The sequence below is a fragment of the Vulpes vulpes genome, chromosome 12 (genome assembly GCF_048418805.1).
Source record: "Vulpes vulpes isolate BD-2025 chromosome 12, VulVul3, whole genome shotgun sequence".
NCBI classification, from domain to species: domain Eukaryota; kingdom Metazoa; phylum Chordata; class Mammalia; order Carnivora; family Canidae; genus Vulpes; species Vulpes vulpes.
In genome coordinates this window covers 5,388,079-5,410,202 of record NC_132791.1, presented here as the reverse complement: position 1 = coordinate 5,410,202, position 22,124 = coordinate 5,388,079, and the positions used below count along the sequence as shown (strand labels likewise).

At 46.5% G+C, this 22,124-nt stretch overlaps 1 protein-coding gene across 9 annotated transcripts in view; it reads right to left on the bottom strand.

Moving 5' to 3' along the window:
• The window catches only part of TNC (tenascin C), a 92,310-nt gene that overhangs the window by 5,306 nt on the left and 64,880 nt on the right, over positions 1-22,124 (bottom strand). For 6 of the 9 annotated variants that reach the window (XM_026002825.2, XM_026002824.2, XM_026002826.2 and 3 more), the window contains 10 exons: positions 20,221-20,493; positions 18,382-18,654; positions 13,209-13,331; positions 11,969-12,112; positions 9,742-9,861; positions 7,873-8,016; positions 6,972-7,102; positions 3,719-3,851; positions 1,941-2,092; positions 1,095-1,191 (listed from right to left, as the gene is read on the bottom strand). In XM_026002825.2, the coding sequence (XP_025858610.2) occupies positions 1,095-1,191; positions 1,941-2,092; positions 3,719-3,851; positions 6,972-7,102; positions 7,873-8,016; positions 9,742-9,861; positions 11,969-12,112; positions 13,209-13,331; positions 18,382-18,654; positions 20,221-20,493 (1,590 nt within the window). The remainder of the gene's footprint in view (positions 1-1,094; positions 1,192-1,940; positions 2,093-3,718; positions 3,852-6,971; positions 7,103-7,872; positions 8,017-9,741; positions 9,862-11,968; positions 12,113-13,208; positions 13,332-18,381; positions 18,655-20,220; positions 20,494-22,124) is intronic. The other 3 variants (XM_026002827.2, XM_026002828.2, XM_072727542.1) reach the window with 1 other exon arrangement.

The following is a 22,124-nucleotide window of genomic DNA, read 5'->3' as shown; positions in this document are numbered from 1 at the left end:
TAACCTCCAAAGCTTCTTGCAAGAGAGAGGCAGTGGATGCTAACCGGGTGGACATTCCCCGGCCCAGGTACCAGAACCCAGAACAGTGCTCCTTGAAGAGAGATTGTTGAAAAAGTACTAGATGCATGGATAGATGGATGGATGGGTGGGTGGATGGATGGGTGGGTGGGTGAGTGGGTGGATGGATGGATGGGTGGGTGGATGGATGGATGGATGGATGGGTGGATGGGTGGATGGGTGGGTGGGTGGATGGATGGATGGGTGGGTGGATGGATGGATGGATGGATGGGTGGATGGGTGGATGGGTGGGTGGGTGGATGGATGGATGGGTGGGTGGATGGATGGGTGGGTGGATGGATGGGTGGGTGGGTGAGTGGGTGGATGGATGGATGGGTGGGTGGATGGATGGATGGATGGATGGGTGGATGGATGGGTGGATGGGTGGATGGGTGGGTGGATGGATGGGTGGGTGGGTGAGTGGGTGGATGGATGGATGGGTGGGTGGATGGATGGATGGATGGATGGGTGGATGGATGGGTGGATGGGTGGGTTGGTGGATGGATGGATGGGTGGGTGGATGGATGGATGGATGGATGGGTGGATGGATGGGTGGGTGGGTGGATGATGGCACTGAAGTGTTGTTTGGGGAGATTTCAAGTTGCAGCTCCACTGTTTATTGGCTAGATTCCTGTGGGTATGGGACTTCATCCCTCTTTTCCCATGTGCAAGATGGGAATTTTGTACCTTGCACAGGTGCTGCGAGGCTCAAGGTTATGGCTATAAGGCCCAGCTCAACACCTGGAGCCCAGAACGGAAACAGTTAATAACATCAGTGAGGATGAGTCTATAAGTGGTTCAGTGAATGACTTCAGGCTAGACTCAGTCTGGTTGTTGGCTCTCCCAGGACCAGTTTTTTATTTTTAATGACCTAAAGAATTTAGTCTTTTCCATGGAAGAGCTGATATTCCGTGTCTACTACCGTAATATTGTTCCCTCCTAGTCTGTCTCTCTCCTATGGGGCGCTGTGGGTTAGGAACAATGACAAGGAAGGCAGAAATGGGCGTCTGGGACGCAAACATGCAGGGCTGCGTTACCAAGCCAGAATTCTTCTCTGCGGTCCCCGAACCCAGCAGCGTAGGCTTTCCAGTTGCGATAGAAATCCTCACGTCCGTTCTTGCGCCTCAGGAACACCTGTAACATAACCAATGCATCAGGGTGCGCTTTAGCTACTGCAAGAGAGAGAAGGCATCTTTTTGAGAGGAAGAACATCAGACCAGTCCCTGGCTTTGTCTGTGTAACTCTGGGCAGGCCACCTCCACGTGAAAAACAGGGATTAAAAGTACCACCCAGGGGCCCCTGGATGGCTCAGCGGTTGAGCGTCTGCCTTTGACTCAGGGTCCTGGGATGGAGCCTTGCATCTGGCTTCCATGCTCAGCGGGGACCCTGCTTCTCCCTCCCTCTGCCCTCCTCCCTGCTCGTGCTCATGCTCGCTTGGGCTTTCTCTCTCTCAAATAAATAATTTTTTTAAGTTTATTAATTACAAAAAAAAAAACCACTATCCAGTTTGAAAAGTAATGAGACTGAAATAATTCATGCAAAACTCTTAGCACATTGCCTGCTAGATAGCAAATGCTAATTAATCCACATAATGGGCTCTACAACCGTCATTTTTATGCATCACAGAGTCTTCTGAGGATCGATCAGATAAATTACAAGAACATTATTTTCTCCTAGCTTTTATCCCCAGCTTCTTTCCCATTCCTTTGTTTAAGAGATGGCTCCTGAGCATCTCTGTGTGACAGGCACTATCTTGCAAAAACCTCAAAACCTGGGTGTGCCTGAGTGCACGGGGAGGACCTGTTCCCCTCCCCACCCCTACTGTGCCCCATGCCCCATGCCCCATGCCCCATGCCCCATGCCTGAGAGCCCTGGATACTCACGATCCATCCACCCCCATCGGAGGTCATGTCACAGTAGACTTCCAGAGCCTGGGCCTTATCACCATTCAGATAAATGGTGTAGAGGCCGGAGGTTGTGTCTCCATTCAGCATTGCTTGGGAGCAGTCCCTGGGGAATGGGTACAGGAGTCCAACTGTGGGAGAAGAAGGAAGAGTGACCTCTTAGACTAGGAGGATTGGGGTAGGAGCTTTCAAACTGCAGCTCCACTGTGTATTGGCCAGATGCCTATGAACCAGCCACTTACTCTCTCTGAGGCTCTGTTCTCTTGTGTGCACGATGGGGATAAGGCCTATTTCGCAGGGGTGCAATGAGGCTTTAGAAGTTAGGGATATAAGGGACCCAGCTCAGTCTCTTATATTCATGACAGTGGCCGATGAGCTCAGTGGGAGTAGAGCTAAACCACGGTGATGAGTGTGTATCAGGCTGACCTTGATCTACCTTGAGCAGCCAGGGAGCACCTGGTGCAGACCTAGGTCCTGGCAGGATGGCCGGGTCTCTAGCACCAGTAGGAGGCTTGCTGTGGATCAGGACGCTCTCCTGGGCATCTAATAACAGTGCATCCCAACTTCTTCAGAGGATTTGGGAGCCAAAGACAAGGAATCTCATCCCGAACTTGCCCTCCTTTGCCTCAGGACACTGGAGAAGTCATTTAACTGCTCTGAGCTTGGGAATCTTGGGGGGAGCAAACAAGAATGTCTGGGGAATCTCCAAGTGCAATAATGTGACCAAAAAAAAAAAAGGTAAAACTTTATAGAAATGAATGATCTTGGGGTCTGCTCAGCAGACGGAGCAGAGAACTGTTGGTTCTGATCTGACCTGACCTCCTCCTTGTACTACCCCTTTTCCTGAGGCCGTGCCGTTAGCTGTGTCCTTATTTACCTCCCGGCTCTGGTCTGGGAGCATCTTTAGGGCACACTCATATTTTTGTGTTCCCAGCACCTGGCGTGAGGTCTGGCAAGAGGGATTGTTGGTTCTGCACCTCCCTCGGCAGGTGGGTGCAGAGTGACTTGAGTGAAGGGTGAAGGGCAGGAGGCAGCTCCGGGATGCACTCTGTGTATCCCATGGTCAGGGCTTTCCAAAGGCCAACTCCTCCCTTTCTCAGAAATGCACGCTTCCTCTTAATTCACCGTGAAACCTTGCCCATTTGCCATCTGCAGAAGACACCCAGGGGCAGGGTGCAGGGCTGGTTCCCTGGGCTGGGACACCTGAGCCGAGATCTGAGTCTCACTCATACTATAAGCATTTAGTCATTGGGAGCTTCTCCTTCCCCCGCCAGAAACCTGGGCCCTGATTATTCTACCAGCTTGGGTGGAGGACTGTTTCTGCTTTTGAACATGGACAGACTTTGTAAAGGCTGACATGCTGAAGGGAAGAAAAGGGACACAGCTTACAGTGAGCCCTGCCCCCTGGGCTGGGAGTTCAAATACAACCCGGGGACCTGCACAAGGTCTTCGTGAAGAAGGGATCCTTAGTGATCCCATTGTATAGATGCAGAATGGCGGTAACTTGCCTAAATCACCCAGAGCGATGGGGGAGACGGGGTTTGTATCCAGATGTCTCACTACTGGCTCTCCTTCCCATTCACCTCGGGAAAGGGAGGCCCTTGCCCTCCTGCGCCCATATTCCTGGGCCTTTCAGGTAGTAGCAGGCATTGAGCCTTTTAATGGAAAAATTCAGTCATAGTCAGGGGAGAAGTGGAGGTTTGACTTAGTCTCACAAAGTTCCATCTCAAGGCCCCGTTGCACCCTGAGCCCCTTACTTGTGGTAAAGATGGTCTGGACCAGCTTGCTCCTCAGGGGCCCATTCAACGCTTGGATCTTGGCCGTGTAGTGGGTGGATGGGCTCAGCTCTGCCAGGTTATAGGAGGTGGTTTCTGGACCCAAAATGACTTCCTAAGGGCAGAAGAAAGAATATAATAGTTTTTTTTTTTTTTTTTTTGTCACATAAACCCTCAGGGTATAGCTGATACATGCATTCATTCACTCATCCATTCATTTCTTCATTCAAAAGAATCCACTGAGTCTCACTGTGTGTCAGGCTCCGTGCTCACTTCTGGGACATCAGAGATGGGGAGAGTGCAGCATGAGCAAAGGTCCTGAGGCCAAGAGAGGCATTAAAATAATATGCAGAAGTAAGGACCTACCTCGACCACAGTTGGTTTTAGGTGGTGGAGTGGTGGAAGAAGTGGACAAAAACCAGGTTACAAAGGGTCTTAAGTGCCAAGCTGTGGAATTTGAAGTTTATCATAAGGAACATGGATTCTCCCAAAGGTTTTTGAACAAGTGAATGATGTGAACCGAGCTTAGCTTTGCAACAAGACGAACCACACAAATGGCAAAAGGATTAGATTTTGAGACTTGTCATATCAATGTCCCTAATATGGATCTTTTTCACAGTCCTCTGGGAAGCTTTAAAATAAAACAATGCCTGGCCTCCATCTCAGACGGGCCGCATCGCCTAAGGGCCAGAAGTGGAGCTTTGCCAAGTGCATATTTAAGAAGATTCCCACACGATCCTGTTGCAGTGACTCTGGGGCTCTCTTGAGTGAGGGGTGATTGCAGGAGCTTGGCAGGAATGGTGGGAAGCTGAAGCTGACCCTAGAACAGAGATGTCCAGGAGAGGCATGCCTGCCTCTCACTACCCCTGTAGTTTATGATTGCTCACTGGGCTGCTGTCCAGATTTTCCTCCTTTTCAAATTCTCTTTCTACCTTCCAATGCCTGTGACTTCACCTCTTAGCAGATGACCTTGGTGTCTTGGTGTCTGGGATTGGAATTCAACCTACACTGCTGGCAAACCTAACCCAACAGTGCTGTGTGCAACCTGCAAACACAGCCGACAAGGCATAGACAATAATGAGTCATGTCAGGACCCTGCAAGGTTCTCTTGCATCTTCATGCTGGGCAGGTGAGGTTATCCTGATTCTCCCCATGAAGGGTGGGGGCTGACTTTCAGAGAAGCCCAGGGACTTGCTCTCACTCCATATTTTGTTGGTGGCAGACGTTAGTCTCATCTCCTGTCTCCTAACATCCTGTCTAGGACTCTCCTCCTACACCAGGTTGATTTTCTTGAGTGAAACATACAGAGTTGGGGATTGGACAGGCGGAAAGGTTAAGTCAGTAAGCTGACACCAGTGACCTTTATGTGGCCCCCAGGTCTGGTCCCTGGGGAAGGATCAAGTCTAAAGCTGAGTTCATTGAATTACTTGGGGGATACAGTGACGGCTCAGCTCTCTAGGCTGCTGTGCAAAGTCCTTTTCTAAGCAATCAGGGTAGATTGAAATGAGGCTCAAGACTTCAGGTAAACACAGTCCTAGAATGCCTGCTGGGAAGGGACTTTTAAGATTGGTCAATCCAATGCACTCATTTTAGTGAATCAATGCACTAGTTAAACATGGCAGATTGGACATGCCAGTTTAGCTCTACTTTCTTCTGGAACCAACTACAATGAGAGTAAAGGGATAGAAAGTACAAGCCCATGAGGATGAAGTGAATGACAGATGAGACACAAGCATGCAATGTCAACAGTATCTTGAGAGATGGGAAGGGAGTCCTGAAGTGACAACCCCGGGGGGCGCAGAACTCAGAAGGCTGGGGGATAACTGACTGAGTGGGTGGGGCCAGTCAGAAGCTGGTTGATGAATGCTGCTGAGCCCAGCAAGTTCAGGAATGGAATTTTTACGAAAGCGAAGACGCCTTTGAAGGCCAGTGTGGGGCATGGGTGAACAGAAGTTTGTTTAAAAGGCTTAAATAAAGAACAGACTCCAAGCTCTCCCCAGCCCCCCTACGGTGTGGATGACTGGCTTTCCCTCCAGATGAAACAGTGAGGTTAACTCTCTGGAGACACTGACCAGAAAGAAGACTCTGGATTCAAATCCACCAGGTGGATGCACTGGAAACAGAAGTGAAGGTATGTACACAGTAGGGTCTCAGACTCTTTCTCTGATTACTCTCCTGGCAGCTTGTTTTGAAGGGGTTGGAAGATCTCTAGGGAGGCGGGTTAGCTCCAGAGAAAAGGCTTACAGAACTGCTACTTGAAGTCCCCCAACAAAATAGCTGGGTTCTTGCCTACTCACTCTATGGTGACCCCCATTAGTTGACAAGGCCTATGTCTGCAATCGGAACTCCCAATAAGCTGTTTTCATTCTTGGCTCAAGTACAAAAGGATCATCAGACATTGGGTGGAAGTCTCCAAAATGAAAGATAAAGACCCAAACCAAACAATAGCAATGACACAGACAGAGAAAAAAAAAAAAGAGGAAGAAGAAGAAGAAGAAGAATTTGGAAGAGACACTATGAAGGTTGTAAAACAAAATACCAGTTAACATATATTCTTAGAGATAAAGAGAAGATAATGATACGTGGAATACAAGCCATACGCTAGAGAAAGGTGAATGAGCAGGGAATAAGTAAAAGATCTTGGACAGGTAAAGAGCGATGACTAAAACGAAAAATTCAGTAACAGGTTCAGAAAATAAAGTTTAGAGGTCAAGTTCACTTGTATGAAAGGAAGGGCTAAAGTGACTTCAAACGGGAAAGTAAAAGAAAAGAAGTTAATGGGGAGAGAATACGAATAACAATTGCTGTAAACAGTATTCACAGTTGAGGTCATAAGAATGTGGTGACGTATGGTTCAATAAGAAATGGAACTATGCCATCTGCAAGATAGTGTGTATACGGCAAAGATGCTAAAGAGGCCCTTGGCTTCTGCTCAACAAAACATTAAAGGACCACGAATCCAGCTCCTAAAATGTCCTTCAGGCTTGTGAGCAGTAGTTCTTGACCTTGGCAGGCTATCAAAACTGGAGTCTGGTTAAAATGAGACAGGGAGGCTGGAGCATATGATTCAGAAGACCTGGCATGGCATCCAGTCCCTATTAATTTTTTTTTTTTTTTCTTTCCAGCTCCCTAGCTGTGCTGGGATGGAGAAATAGCCCCAGGGTAATTCTTCTCTCCTTTGAGGATCATGTACAGGTTCCAAACAGCAGCGGGGAGTTTATAGGCTTCAACATACCTTGACTGTCCCATCCACAGATTCATACACCAATAGGTAACCGGTGACAGATGCCCGGGGGGGTCTCCAGGTGAGGAGGGCAGTTTCTGACTGAACCTCAGTGGCAGTCAAGTCTCTTGGAGAATCAAGGTCTGCAGAAGATAAGTCATCTGTTATCAAGTATGTCAGCAACTCTAGGACAAAAATCCCTGGCTGGGTTATCAGGGAGCCTGGCTTCAAGTCCTTTCCCTACCGTTGACCTATATGACCTTGCGCACAACCTTTCATCTGTAAATGAGGAGATTGAGTCATGTGATCTCCAAAGACAATTCTTTGTGGTTTGTTTCACCTGAAGGGCCAGGTTTTCCTGAGTACTTTTTTTTTTTTTTTTTTTTTTTTGAGCCCAACATACTCTTGATTGGCCTTGGGTGGATTTGCGGAGAAAGACACAGCTGTGAACATCATCCCTAACCCCCTTGCTCCTCAGTAAGCAGAGAGATGAGTGCAGATATTGGTGTTCACCTCTACTGAAAGGATGAGTATTTCCCCATTTGCTGCAGTTTGTAAAAAGATCTCAATGTATAAAACCCAATGGACATCCAGGAAAACGTGCCATAAAATCTTTCTCTTAAAAATATTTCCCTGCCTAGAATATGGATCATTAAATACTGGGTTTAGGGCCAACGGGGACTGGTTTTTCACTTAAAAAGGCCATCCTCTTAAAACTGTTTCCTAGTCCATGGGGAGAATAAGGTCATTTCAGTTCAAAAGGAAATGGTGTGTTTCTTAAGGTCCTGATTGAGTGGGCGCTGGTGAATTGAGCTGGTGCTGACATCATCACATTGCAAGGACGTGACTTAGGAGAGAAGGCTTGGAGAGCACGACCGTCTAAGAGGGAGGCTGTGGGTGGGCGTCTTCGTACCTGTTGTGAACTTGGTGGTGATGATTGAGCTCTTCTGGGGCCCTTTCTCTGCAAAGATCCTCAGCGTGTACTCCGTGGCAGGCTCGAGGTCGGCCAGGGCATACTCCACCGTGTTCCCGGACACTGTGCGTGTAATTTCTGGCACTAAACATGAAATACACACCGAGGTGGTTACCTCTCCCCGTGTGAGCCATCGCACACGTGGCACACGGCGCACACATCTACTTCCAGCGGAAACTTTCAGTGACCCTGAAGAAAAGCAGGTCTGATCTCCGACTCACACCCTTGCCTCTCTCTTGGGTGCTCACCTCACATATAAAGGATTTATCATATGGAGACTGGATTTTTCCAGGCACAAGAACAAGAGGAAGCTAACGAGGCTAGCGAGCTAACGTCTCCAAGCCTCGGGCTGCCCAGATTTAATGTGTCCCGTTACATGGTCTCCCCTCTTGTTCTCTTACTCTCGTGTCCTTTTATCATTTGACAAATGTTGTGTTGAGAACCACAAAAATCAGGCAGACACAGACCCACTACAGCCTGGTTACTACCTCTCAGACCTATTGGGTCATGTCCAGTGGTGGAAACCAAAGCACGGTGCCAGGTGCATGTGTTTATTTCTTGATCTCAGGGGACTGACCGACTTCTTTGGCTTGCAGGGGACTGAGAGATTTGCCAGGGCATGGGGCTTTTAGTGCTGGCACTGGGAAAGCCCTGGGGAAACTGGAATGAGTCCATCATCCTGTTTATCTTCTATGAAACCTGCTTTCCTGGACCAGGCCCTTTTCTAGATCTGCATCTTCTGGTTCCATAATCCCTGTGAACTATAGTCTGATTTGCTGTAGGTGTTATGACATCAGCTTCCTTGACTCTAAGGAGTTCGCTCACTGGGAATATTTAAGAATTGAAGAAATGAATGAATGAGTGAATGAATAAATAGAAGAGTAAAAAAGAATAAACCCCCAAATCTCTCTTCTCTCATTCTCCAATTCATTCTATGCTCATAAAGAACTCCCTGAGGTTGAGCCCAGGGAGGAATTAAGATTTTCAGGGGCCCCACGTATGGGTTCTGGCACCTCCTCATGATGTCACTGCAAGTAAAACAAAACCGAACCATAAAATATGAAACTTACACATACTTTGGGATTAAGATAGTAAAGTCTTTGTCTAGGGCAGCTCATTACAAAAGCATGAGTTCATTCACTGAAAAGTAGTATCTTTCTCCTCTCTCTTACTTATATTTGATCTTATGTTTTGGTGGCCATGGAGTATTGCTGCCCCGAATAAGTGTCTAGTAGGCCGACTGAATAAATTAATTAGCATAGATGTCTGCAAAGACAGGGAGAAATAATTTCTGATTTCTCAATCTCATCTGTTACAACTGGCCTCCTCTGTAGACCTTAAGAGGCCCGGGCTCCCCAGTGCCTCCTGAAATAGCCTGTTTAAGACTCTAGATTCTGAACTCATTCTTTGTAAGAGATGGGGGGAGCTTCCTAGAGAGGAAGGCTCACAGTGACAGGCAGGGAGACTAGCAGGAGAGAGGGGACGGATTGGGGAAACGCATGCAGGCTGGACATGTGCCCTTTTCCCCCTTTAAATGGCCTGCTGGCCTCCCTTGGTATAACCACAACATTGATGCTCTTCAGTTGTCAATAAGCAGAGGAGGATGGGTGCCTCTCCCTTGCCACCCTCTGGCCAGGCCCCCCACATCAACTTACCCAGCCCCAGCCTTCAGCCCATGAGTCTATTCTGAGTTCGAGAGCCACAAGTCACCCGTGTATTTTTGCCATCCTGGGCCAACATGACAGGGAAGAGGGATAACTGCATGACAGACACTCTTCCTGGTGGCAAGGGTCTTAGACATGATCTTACCTCTCTCCCCTGTGTAGGAGATGACATAACTGTCCACCGGGGCAATGGCTGGCTGCCACATGGCCAAGGCTTCTGTGTCGGTGACGTTGGCTGTCACCAGGCCAGATGGGCCATCCAGAGCTGCAAAGAAAGATGAGGACATGTTGGAGAGATAGGCAGTCATGGGCTAGGACATCAGACCACAGCTGCTGGGCTGTCTCCCTGCTCCTGGACTCCTGGTGTTGGGACACAGTGCCTGCTGCATGGACAGTTCCAAGTCCTGAGTCTGGGGCCAGGACAACCTGGGTTTGAGTCATGATTCCTTCCCTTGCTGGCTGGGTTATCTTGGGTCTCTATTTCCCCACTTGTAAAATGGGGACACTAATTCTGTCTGGCTTTACCCTCAGTGTTGTTTTGATGCTCACATGCTATGATAGGTGGAAAGGAGCTATATAAACTGGAAAGGGCTGAACACATGGTGAGGGTTGTCATTATAATAGTTCATACCACTTTTCCCACTGTAAGAACTTACAAAAACAGGGAACCTTAGAGAGTAAAGGCTGCTGGAGGCTCTTTTGGGCTTTGAACGATAACTCCAGGTAGGTGGCTGGTACGATAACTCCAGGCCCCAGAGGCTGGCAGTCCCTTGTTCTATCTTGGCTTCTCTGGCTAGTGTCTGTGTGCCCTTCTCCAAACCTCATTTCTTCAGGTGTCAGAGGGTGGCTGCTAGGATGAACTAGTCGATGTACGTGTGACGTGTGCTAGGGCAGTGCTTGCTCAGGGCAGCTGCTGTTCTTAACATGACTATTAACATTGTTGGAGTCTTAGATATGACTCCCAGATGACTTGTACGGACAAAGAGTATGGGCCTGTTTAACCGACCACTGCTAAGACCTAACATCCCTTTCTCAGAAACGAACCTGAATATGACTATTATCCTCTTGCATTTGCATTTATTACTCAGTTATTCCAGAACAACGGCCCTGGGAGGGTGGAGGGCAGCTGTCATCAGCTCGTTTCAAAGATGAGGCTCCTGAGCTCCAAGAGATGTGAGAAGTAGGAGAAGGCAGAGTGATTTTGGGAGCCTGCATGGTCTACTCCAAGCCCCTTCCTGCTTGAGCCTGCCTGTACAGAATCTCCTTTAAATACCGAGGACAATGGGCCTCGGGAGGAAGTGCAACCAGCTTTTGCAATCAGAGAGTCCATGAATGAAAGAGTTCTATGGGGGAAATAAGGGCCTGTGTGGCAGGGCGGAGAGGACTCTGGGTTCAGATGGGATGTTTTAATTGCATATAATCAACTTTTTTCGACTATTAGGATATTTTTAAAAATTTCCTATGAGGCCCATTCTTTGGATCCCTTAATGGATTAGACTGGATAATTGGTCGTCTATCAAAGGATAAATTGTTTGGAGACATGGCTGCCTGAAGAGAAATTTTCCACTTCATTCTGCTTCAATGCAATTCATTATTTCCCCCTCCTTACAGTATGCTGCACAAATCAGGTTATAATAGGAAAATAATCCTCTATTTTAGAAGAACACAGGGCTTGGAGTGAGACTGACCTAAGCTCAAATTTGCTTCAGCATAACTAGTAAGTGGTGTGGCCTAGGCCAAGGTATTTCATTTCGTTGGATCTCAGTTGTTTCCTCTGTAAAATGGGAATGATGGTAGCCGTATTAATGGTTTAAATGCAAAGGGTTTAGTAACAGTGCCCGGAACACAGTAGCCACCCAATCAAGTGCAATTACTTTATAGCTGTCACCATTGCACGTCTATGTGATGCACCTGCTTGAAAGGATTCTCTCAATAGGCAGGGAGGGAAAGAGGTGGATCAACGGGCACAGTCATTTACATGTACAGATGCTTTACATGTATCATTTCATCTGATTCTTACAGCACCCTGCAAAGGAAGCAGAATTGTACCCATTTTACAGAAAAGGAAACTAGATCCTAGAGAACTTAACTGACAGCTCAGGTATCTAGAAGTTGTAGACTTGGCACTTCAATCCAGGTCAGTATGACTCCCAAATGTGTGCTCTTTCTTCCACATTAACCCAAGAAATGAAGGCCCAGGGAGGTTAAGGATGAAGTCCAGGCTACCCTGCCCATAAGAGGCCAGGGACAGGCCAGAAATGAGGTCTTTGGGCCTCAAACTCAGTTCCACTTTCCACTAGGATTTCCCAAATAAAAGAGTTTTTTTCCAGCGGCTGAGTCATGAGCAATTATGTGGAAGGTGGGAAAAACACCTGTGGTGAACGATCCTGAGACTGGTTCACTTTCCTCGAAGCCCTTCATGGCGATGACACTGACAAGGTACTCTGCTCCGGGCAAGAGCTTCATCAGCCTGGTCTGGGTCTTGGTTCCATCCACATTTACCACTGAGGATGTCCCTGGAACATGGCAAAAGCAAGATCGGGAATGGTGAACCTCACTGAAAGTTACCGTTGCCCCAAGAACGGGTGTATCCTATTTGGAAATGAAACTGTATCTTGATCCAATACCATTTTCTTGACTTCCTCCCATTAGCTCCTACCCTCTGGCATAAGCGAAGAGGTCTTACTTTTTGTATAATGCTTTTTTTCCATCCATGCAGATGCCAAAATCCAAGCCAGGAGAGGAAAAAAACATGAAGTCACAATGTGCTAAAAATGGCAAGTTTCCGTTCAGTAGAGAGCTGGCATGTTTTTATTTATTTATTTTTCCCACAAAGAATATGAAAAGCTCACTATGTAATGTATATTGGATGTATTTAACCCTTGGTCTTAGCTTCGGAATGTACAGGCTCCCTTACTCGCCGAGATTCTACTCTTCAAGGAAAGAAGACGGTCATGGTCAAGTGTGCTACTCTTATATTTGCTAAAAAGGCCACAAGTTATATTTCAGGGCGAGTTAGGAGCTTACATGCCAGCGGGCCAAACTTCCGTAGAGCTGCCACAACATTCCTCCAAAGAGATATCAACCATCCCTTCTGTACATACTTCCGCTTGCCAGGATGTCTTTGGGCAGATTTGACTGTGCATGCCCCCTCCCCGCCACCCCACCACGGTCTTTGTAGCCCCCGGGTGCTGAACTAGGACTCCCAGTTCTACTACCAAAATCACAGCTCCCCATCTGTGCTGAGACAGACAGATTTCGAGACCAAAGGGTAAAACCCCACATGCAAGCAGGTCAAGATGAGCTTCTCAGATGAGTGTGCTCAGATGTATTTAGAGTCTCTGCCATTGAGTGAAAACAACATCGGAGTCCATTTCTCATGGGAATCGAGAGGTTCAAGGCTGGAGAGGGTCTTCATAAAATGACCCTTCACAAGGCAGTTCTTCCAAAGATCTTATAGGTTACAAATGAAACCCACAGAGAGGGTCTCAAATAGAAGGAAGTAACTTTCTTTGGTTGTGTTTGGGAGATGGGATTATCAGAGGCCCTTCACTAGCCCACTCAAACAAGCCCTCCAGGCTGCTCCTCCCCTCCCGTCTTGGAGGGTCCTACCTCCTGCAATGGGCACGTAGGTAATCCGGAAGCTCTCCACCTGGGCCGAGGGCGCCATCCAGCTGACAGTGGCCGAATCTTCAGTGATGTCTGAGAAACTGATCTCCTTGGGAGAGCCCATGGCTGTCAAGGAGAAAGCACAGGAGAAACCCAGAAATAGTCAACCATCTTGCTCCTCAAAGATTCTTCCTGGATTCCTTATCCAGGAAACCTCAGCCTCTAGAGTTGGTGTCTGAGCCAAGCCTTTCAGATGGAGAATACGGTGATCTGCGGTCAAGTTGTGGCTTAAGAGAAACTATTGCTCTCTCCTTCAGGTATAGGGCCCAGAGCCTGAGAGCAGCCAACCAAGTAGGATCCTAACACGACAGCTGATATCTGAGGAAATGAGTCTGAGCTGTGTCACAGCTTGGGAAAACATGCCATCCTACAGTTTTTCAGTTTTAGCATTTTTTCCCCCAAACCTTAGCTTTCTAGTTCCTTTTATAAATGATACCAAGACTTGACAATTATGTAGTTCTTCGTAACCGATAAGGATTAATCCTCATCGAGAAACCCCTGAGTAGAAGGTATGGTTGTAGTCATTTTACAGGGGAGGAAACTGAGACTTGGTTCTCCAACACACGTGGTTGTGGTGTCACCTTTCTGGGTCCCAGGACTGCTGCAGCAGAGCCGGTGCAGCGTGGGGATCCTGGAAATGACATTGACAGAGAAACTGACCTCGACAAACCCATTCCCAGAACTGGATGGAGGTCCAGAGCCAGGCGAGCAAGCAAAGGCAACACCTCTGCACACTGGGTCTACCTGCAGGGAGAGCAATGCCCACGGGACAGTTTCTGCTACATAAATACCTTCCCCAAAACCCAGTTTCCGTTGGCTCTCCTCTGTGTAGTTTTTGGCTTAGCTCTTTGCCCTCTTCAGCTGACCATGTTTAACCAGAGAGATCAGGAAACAATTTTCAGGTCTCCAGGGAGCTCATTTCCTCATCTTTTCCCTCTCCAACCCACGTTGATCATTAAGTTTTAAAGCCCACAGCCCCCTGGGGGAGATGTTTTTCCCCTCTTCATTTTGGTTTCTCTCCTCTTTTGGCTTTCTTCTGTGACCTTTTCTCCTGGTCGTCAGCCCCTGTGGCTGCCTGGGGTTTTGCCCTCTCCTTGGAACCAAGCTTTGGAAACCACAAGGGCTCTGGAGCCTGGAAGATCTTGATTGTCCAAATACCAGAGAGGGCGAGGGCAACCGGAGGCGGTTCCCTTCACTTCTGTGAGCCTCCATCTGTCCAGTGGGAAAAGTGATGCCCACCTACAGGAATAGCTTCAGGATTAGCAGAGCTCATGGATATAAAACCCCTAAAAGAACCTGGCACCGAGTAAGAATTCAGTGAATGCGATTGTTCTCTCTTTATTTCCTTTCCCATATAACTCTTTTCCCCATGGGCTACCCTGGATTGTGAAGAATCTCCCAGGAAAGATCTAGATAGGCTGGCTGAAAAAAACCCCAAAAACCAAGAAACCAAAAAACCAGCGAGGTGTGTAAATGCAGGCACTGTGCTCTCCCTCAGCTAGCCTGGTCCATGCCGCCTTTCACTCCAACTGCAAACCTCAGCACATCTTAGATGTATCTTTGTGGACACGGCTTGTTTTCTCTTGGAAGTCATAAGAATTAGTAGCTTCATACATCAGAGTGGGATGTGCTCGATCAGCGTGGTGGTAGGAAAACAGCTACGTATAACAACCCGAAGGAATGGCACCGTAGTGATGGAATTCTAGGCTCAAGGGTGTGGAGTTTTTGGACGATAGGCCTCCCTAGGTGTGAAAGACTAGTTGTTATTTTAGCACATCTCCTTCTGTCATAAATAGTGCCCATAAGTCTCCAGCACCATCGTAGAGGAGATGGTCAATGGGAACATGAAGATAGAGCCCCACACAGCAACTAAACCCTACTATTGAAAAGTTGGGAAGACCCAAGCAAGGTGATGCCTGTGTCTTCCCAAGTGGGTGCTTGGTTTTCAAGAAAAACTCCATTAGGGAAACATTTGGAATTGCTAAATGTTAATTGCTTCTATCTGCAATTTGCATAAAACGTTGCCTCCTCAAATCTGGAGCAAACGTCCATTGCTTTAATTATGTGGCCGTTGACAACCATTTTTAAAAATTTATTCTCCTTCCCACATATTTTTACTGAATACGTCATATGTCCAAGGTCCCATATTAAGCTCCAGGGGACAGCTACTGTAGCCAGTATGGTTTAAGAGCAAGGATTTTGGGGTCAGATTGACCTGGGTTTGAATTCCATGCTGGCCTTACTAGCTAAAAACGCCTTACCCCCTTAGTTCTCAGTTTCCACATCCGTGAAGTGGGGCTGAATGCGGCACCCACTTGGTCTGGCTGTGTCATGGCGAATCATGGAGGTAAAAGTGGGTCAGCTGCCCTGCTGCATGTGGCAAGGAGTGCATGCTTTATAATTGGTGGTTGCTGTGTTTATGCTTCATGGGAGTCAGAGCCAGAGGCACCGAGCATCAAGAGCCTGGTTCACGTAGAAGGGGAGGGAAGATTGCCAAGCAAGGGTCTCTGCAGACCTGCTGAGTCAGGTCCCCGGGCACGTTGCCATTGTAACTTGGTGGGGTGTGGTTTCAAGTGCATCTGAACTGGAAATGGGCAGAGGAGTTTCAAGGTTGTCTGGCTAGGAGAGGAACAGTAGGATGGGGGGGGGGGCGGGGCACATAGTGGGAGTTGGGAAGAAACACACATACGCCAGAGCATGGAAGTGTTCCCCTGAAACGATTCTAAAAAGCGTACAGATTTATGCCTGATTTTGTCTATTTGTACGGACAAGAACGTGGTCATGTTGACCGCCTCTGTAGAGAGGAACTAGGGAGCAGGGACAGCATTGAATAGGGACTTTGCTCTATACCGTTTTTTAATTTTTGAATTTTGAACCAAGTGGCTCATTAAAAAGATGAAATTCATATAAAATCACCCAACCATAATAATAGTTAGTATTGTTACAATGGGTAAGGAAACGAAGTACATGACATTCATGATCTTATTTAAACCTCATGGCTGAATTCTGAGTTAGATTTTACTTGCCAGGTGAGGGGACCAAGGCTCAGAGAGGAAAGGAGTCCTACCCAAGGTGACACAGCTGGTGGAGCGAGCCTTAGATATATTCCCGGGCGTGGGCCCGGAGGCTCCAGGCCAAAGCACTAGGTCCGCTGCCCTACCCTGCCCCCAACCTCCCTCTGTGCCGCCAGGCGCCCAAGGCTGGCAGCTTGTGCCCAGGGAGTGAGAGAATCTGCAGCAGCTGTTATGAGGACAAAGAGGAACAGAACATCTCAGAGAAGGGTTTCCAACTGTGTGGGGGAGGAAAGAGGAGGAAGGATGGAAAAGACAAAAGGGACACTTTGTGAAACTGCTCAGGTGATGGTGGAATTAGACGTATGCTGTGTGATGGAGTCACCTGTCCTGTCCTGTCCCCTCCAAGTACCGGAGCAAGGGGGTGCAGGCACACGTGTATACACACACGGGCACACGTGTACATGCACATACACACACACACACACACACACACTTCTCCTTGGCTGTGAAATATAAAGCCCCAAAATAAGACCTTAAAGAAAAGGCTTTCCAAAAGAGCAGGGTCTCTTTTTCTTTTCCTTCTTACTTTCTTTTCTTTTTTTTTTCTTTCTTTCTGTTAGCAACCAAAAAAAAAAAAAAAAAAAAAAAAAAGCTCTTGATTATTCATTCTCTCTCTCTCTCTCTCTCTTTTTTTGGTTTAGAACTGCAGGACCTCTAGCAAAACAAAATCAGTGATCAGAAGTAAACTTTGAAAGGCAGTGTTTATAAACCAAGGTCAAAATCAGGTTCTGTCTCTGATCTGGAGTTGTTTTATGGGCAGCCACAGGGAGGAGGAGACAGGACCGGCATCCCAGGGATAGGGTGTCCAAGTTAATAAGAAACAGGGTTTCTCCTCTGACTGAACTGCCGTCTGCACTTCAGCCTTCCCTCCACGCCCACAGATACTGATTATGGTTTCTGTAGGTGGCTTCTCTGAGTTCAGCAGGTCCTGAGACTTGACATCACAATACACCCAACCCTGGGCAAAGAGAAGGTTTTGGCTAATGCTGCGCTCTCTGCCCGTCAGAGATGGCAAGTATATATATTTGTCGGTTATCTCTCACCCAGCCTGCTTACATTTAATAGAATTAAAATAAGTTGGTGTTTGGGTTCTACAGCAACCCCGACCATGTGATGCTAGGCAAATCACATCTTCCTGGGCTTCAGGTTCTTTATGGCACAAACAGAAGAGGCTGGGCTGGGCTACACCCTTTTTCAGGTCCCTTTTACCTCTCCCTGTGCTTTTGTGATTCTTTCTTCTGATTCCTCTTTGAAGCAGTGGTCTCCAGGGAATGCTCTGCTTCTCTTTGTCCCTTAGTTTCAGGAGGGAATTCACCCCACCTGTTATATAGGTCTTTCCCTCTAAAGAGTCCTGTTACCAATCAACTTTCTTTTTTCTCCTTGAAACAACTCATATGGGAAAGGGTTTGCATTTCCCCCTCTAGTGCTTTTTAGAGTTGCTCTGAGTATCTATCGTATAAAATCATGAGCTTCATGAAGAGCAGCCTGTTGACCTTGCCAGCTCCCTCCTTTGATCCTTCCTGAGCATGGTACTGATTATTCACACATAGCATCTGATAAATATTCATCTTTATAGGTGGAGGTACCACTTCTCCATTATCCTCTGTATACTGTAAGGTCAAACATTTGACCAGAGGTATTTCTACACACACACACACACACACACACACACACACACAATGACAAGATAATAGGGTGAAGGAAGGCTCTTTGGAATTTTAAAAATGCAGTAACTGTAATGATGATGATGTATTAATGAAAATAATGAAAATCCAAAGAGCTTTAATTTGCTAAGCCCTTGCTCTGCACCAGATCCTCTGCTATGGGCTTGCCATGAATGATCTCATTCAATCCTCACAATCCCATTAAATAAATCGCATCACACTCTTCTTGCCTAAAGGCTTAGCCAAATTGTCCACACTCACACCGTCTATGATTGAAACAGCTTGGCTGCATCTGAAGCTCTTATTATTTTGCCGCCCTGTGAAAGAAGACCCCCAAGTCACGACTTTTCTCCGTTATCTCCTGTTTATGTACGATACCTGTTGTTGCTATGGCACTGACTGGTTGGGATCGCCTTCCACTGCTTATTCCATAGAGTTCAATTTCATACTCAGTGGCCTCTCTGAGACCAGTTATGTCCCTGGTTCGTTCGGGGGCAAGTAGGGTTATTTCCAGTGGCTCAGACTGCTTTTTGGTATCTCTGATTTTGAGAACAAAACTGTCGAAGACCCCCTCATCAGCTGTCCAGGACAGACGGAAACCATCTGGGGTGGCGTCTGAAACCAAAAGGTTGTCAACCTCTGGCTCGGCTTCTAGAGGAGGAGAAAATGGTGGGAGGAGGAGAGAGAACATCATTTACCAGCCTGTGCAATCTTCTTCTTCAGTTTGGAGGGGGGGTGTCAATAGGCAGTGGCCCTGGCTCTCAGAGATAGAAGTGTCCTGAGATACCGAAAATAAAATTATTCAACACAAAACAAGGAGAAGGGGAAGATGGAGTTCACACATTCAGTACAAGCCAAGTGGATGCTTGCATATGTGAGTTTTGTCTAAAAGCGATTCTGTAAATCCACATCTGGACTCAGCTTTGGCCCCTCCCAGCATTATTAAACAAGTTCAAAGCCAGTAACTTGTTTACATTTGCTGTCTTCCAATGGCTGAGTGCCCATCCTCTGTGAGACCTTTTTCTTTTCTTTTTGAAAAGACAAATAAACCCGTATTAACAATCTGTAGAGTTGCCCATGAAGATACTGCTGGGTGAATTTCCCTTGATCCTGAGCAAAATGGCTTTTAAAATGTTATAAACGTTATGGTCTTTTTGCTTTTTTCTTGGAACTTTTGTACTAAAGAAGGCTCCTTCTCTTGACTTTTTTGCTTGCCTTTTAAACCATTAGATAAGTGTTCAGACGGTAGACCTGAGGCCCAGAACCTCTTGTGCTCCATACTTTGGACCCAAGGCATTATCTTGGATTGCCTTAACTAGACAAAACTCAATGTCGAGGTAAATTTAGAGCTGAGTTTCCCAAAGTGTACTCAGAGCAAACTATTCCTGTTTGTTCTTCTTCCTTAAAAGGCACCCAATACCAAAAAGGTTTGGGGAATACTGCCTGGGTAAGTCCCTCTTGGAGAGACACATGCACATTGGGATATTCTGTGAAGCCTTGTTGTCAAGGATACTACTAAACTATGTTTAACTGAGTGTTTCCAAAACTTATTTGAACATGGGACTTCTTCACCAAGGAGGACCTTTGAATATCCTATGGAACTAGTGAACTCTAGAAAGACTTTGGGAAACACAGGTTTCTGATTGTTAAAGTTGTTAATGTTATATGTCTCGAGGAATTATTATTAGTCTTAAGAAAATTATGGATTTAGTCTGTGTCAAAGAATCTCTATGACATTAGTGTTTACCAGTACAATAGGTTTGCAGTAGGTTTCCAAGAAGGAGCCCACCTGGTAAGTTTATCAAGATCACAGCTGAGATTTTGAGGTGGCAAATGCTGTAAATAGGTTTTTGAAATATACTCATTGGTATATTTCTTTTGAGAAGGCTGAAACATAGCTGAGGACCAGCCAAGATGTACACAGAAGAGGGTGATGTGGAGTAAGCACAAAGAACTATGGACAAGACATGGTCTAAAGGATTTGGGAGGCCAAGTGGCAAACATTTCGACCTTCTCATTTCTGGAGTGGGAGAAGAGTGCTCGGTAGAGACATAAGACAAGGGGGAATGTGGGTGAGGGGAAGACAAAAGAGCAGGCCACAACTATGGATTATGTAGAGAAAATGGACAAGGATGTTAAAGCCATGGTGACGAGGTAGATGGATTACACAGAAGAGAACCAAAGAGGGGAGAAAATGGCTCACTTGAATCCAAATACCTGTAACAATCTCAGCCCTCAAGGGCTTGGTTTGGTGCCCTTGGCTGAAGCCAGAGACCATAACCTCATAGCCAATGCCAGTTATGAGGCCTCTAAGCTCCAATTTCCTCTGGGTTCCTGAAAGTGTGAATTCTTGGGGGTCCAGCAGCTTCCCAGAATCCACCACCGTTACTAGGAAGCTGTCAAAGGCATTCTCCGATGCCATCCAGGAAACTGTGAACCCGTAGGGATTAATGTCGGAAATGGTTAGGTTTTCCAGAAGGGGCAGGGCCTCTGAAAGAAGGGAGGAGTGAAAATAACTCAGGTTAGCAGCAATGACCCTGCTGATAGCACAAGTCTCCATGAATACCAAAGATACCCAATCAAACACTAAATGTGTTAAATTCTCAGAAAATGAATATTTAGTAAAAGCTTATTGGGTGCCAGATGATGTTATCTTGTATCAACCTCTCAAGAGGCCTATGAGATAGACATTATTCCCATTATGCAGGCAAAAAAACCCTGATTTCCAAGAGGTTGATTGGCTTGGCCAAAGTCACAGAGCTCGTAGGTGATAGAGGCAAGGCTTTTAGCTGGGTCTCATTCTAAAAGCCATAAATTTTTCCATATAAAATTGGATATCTTTTGTTGGGTCTAAACCCCTTTCTCTGCTTCCCACTGTCTTCAGGTCGGGAGGAAAGAAATCGACTCCCCTCCTCCCAAATATGCTTATATATTTCCTTTTTGGTATACTTCATATGTTTCTATTCCAGTCCTAGTTTGCATTTTGAACCAAGGTGATGAGGCCCATTAGTGACATCCTCATAAGCCGAAATAGAGGGAGGGGGCAGGATTTTTTCATGAGTCAGAATTAACAAATCATGCTTGTGACCCAGTATGGAATATTAGGACTCGTTGATTCTTTTGTTGTTTGTTTTCCTGGATAAAGTCAGGAGATAAAGACAAGTCTGGATCTTTAGTAACTTCTGATGTCATCTGTTCATTCATTCACCAAACATGTGTCCCGGGCACTCGTATTTCTTAGGTGCCAAGGGGTTTTCAATCGCTGAGATTTCCCAAAGGACTGAGCTCATTATCAGCTAAGTTTCTAAGTTCCAGCACTTTCCAATTGACAAGGCTTCAGGTCCATTCTCCTATTGAAGCCTCACAATGACGCTGTGAAGTAGATATTGCTACCTGTCCCTTCACCCCCATGACATCAAAGGAAACGGAGGTCAAGGACTTATCCAGGATCATATATCTACTGGATGGCTAAGCTGGCCTCCCACCCAGCTATCTGATTCCAAGCTCAATGCTCTTTCCACAACCTAAGCCAATGTCTAATTGGTCAGCCCCATCAGGGCTGGCAGGTCTGGAGGTGTAAGAAGGATCGATGAAGAAGGTCCAGCCACTCCCCTCTAGCAAAACAAAATGTGATATCGATGAATGTGTTTTTCATTTTAGGGGGCATGGGCCTGGGCATTCCATGACCAGCTTCAGCTCCACCTCATTTAGAGGCACCTGCTCCATTGCTTCTAAATAGAAACTTTCAAAGAGATAAATGATCTTACACTAATCCCCAGACTCTAACCCGTGGAATGTAAAGACAAATGTTTAAAAAAAGAAGATTTTGGTGACTGAATGAACAAGTGAATGAATGCCCTCAGCCCTGCTTTCATCTGAAGCAGAGATTTAAATTTTGTTGTGGCTTGGACTTCCTAAACATATTTAACACACTTTACATTTGTTTTGAGGATTTTTTTTTTTTACCATGTAAAGATCTCCTAAAAATCATAACTCTATCAAAGGCAGTGATGAAATTGCATACACTGTGCAAACAGACTTCTTTGTCTGCAAGACAAAGGTCTCAAGTTCTGTTGCTGAGTTTTGTTTAGATAAATGGCGCCTCTTTTGATAGCTAGCCT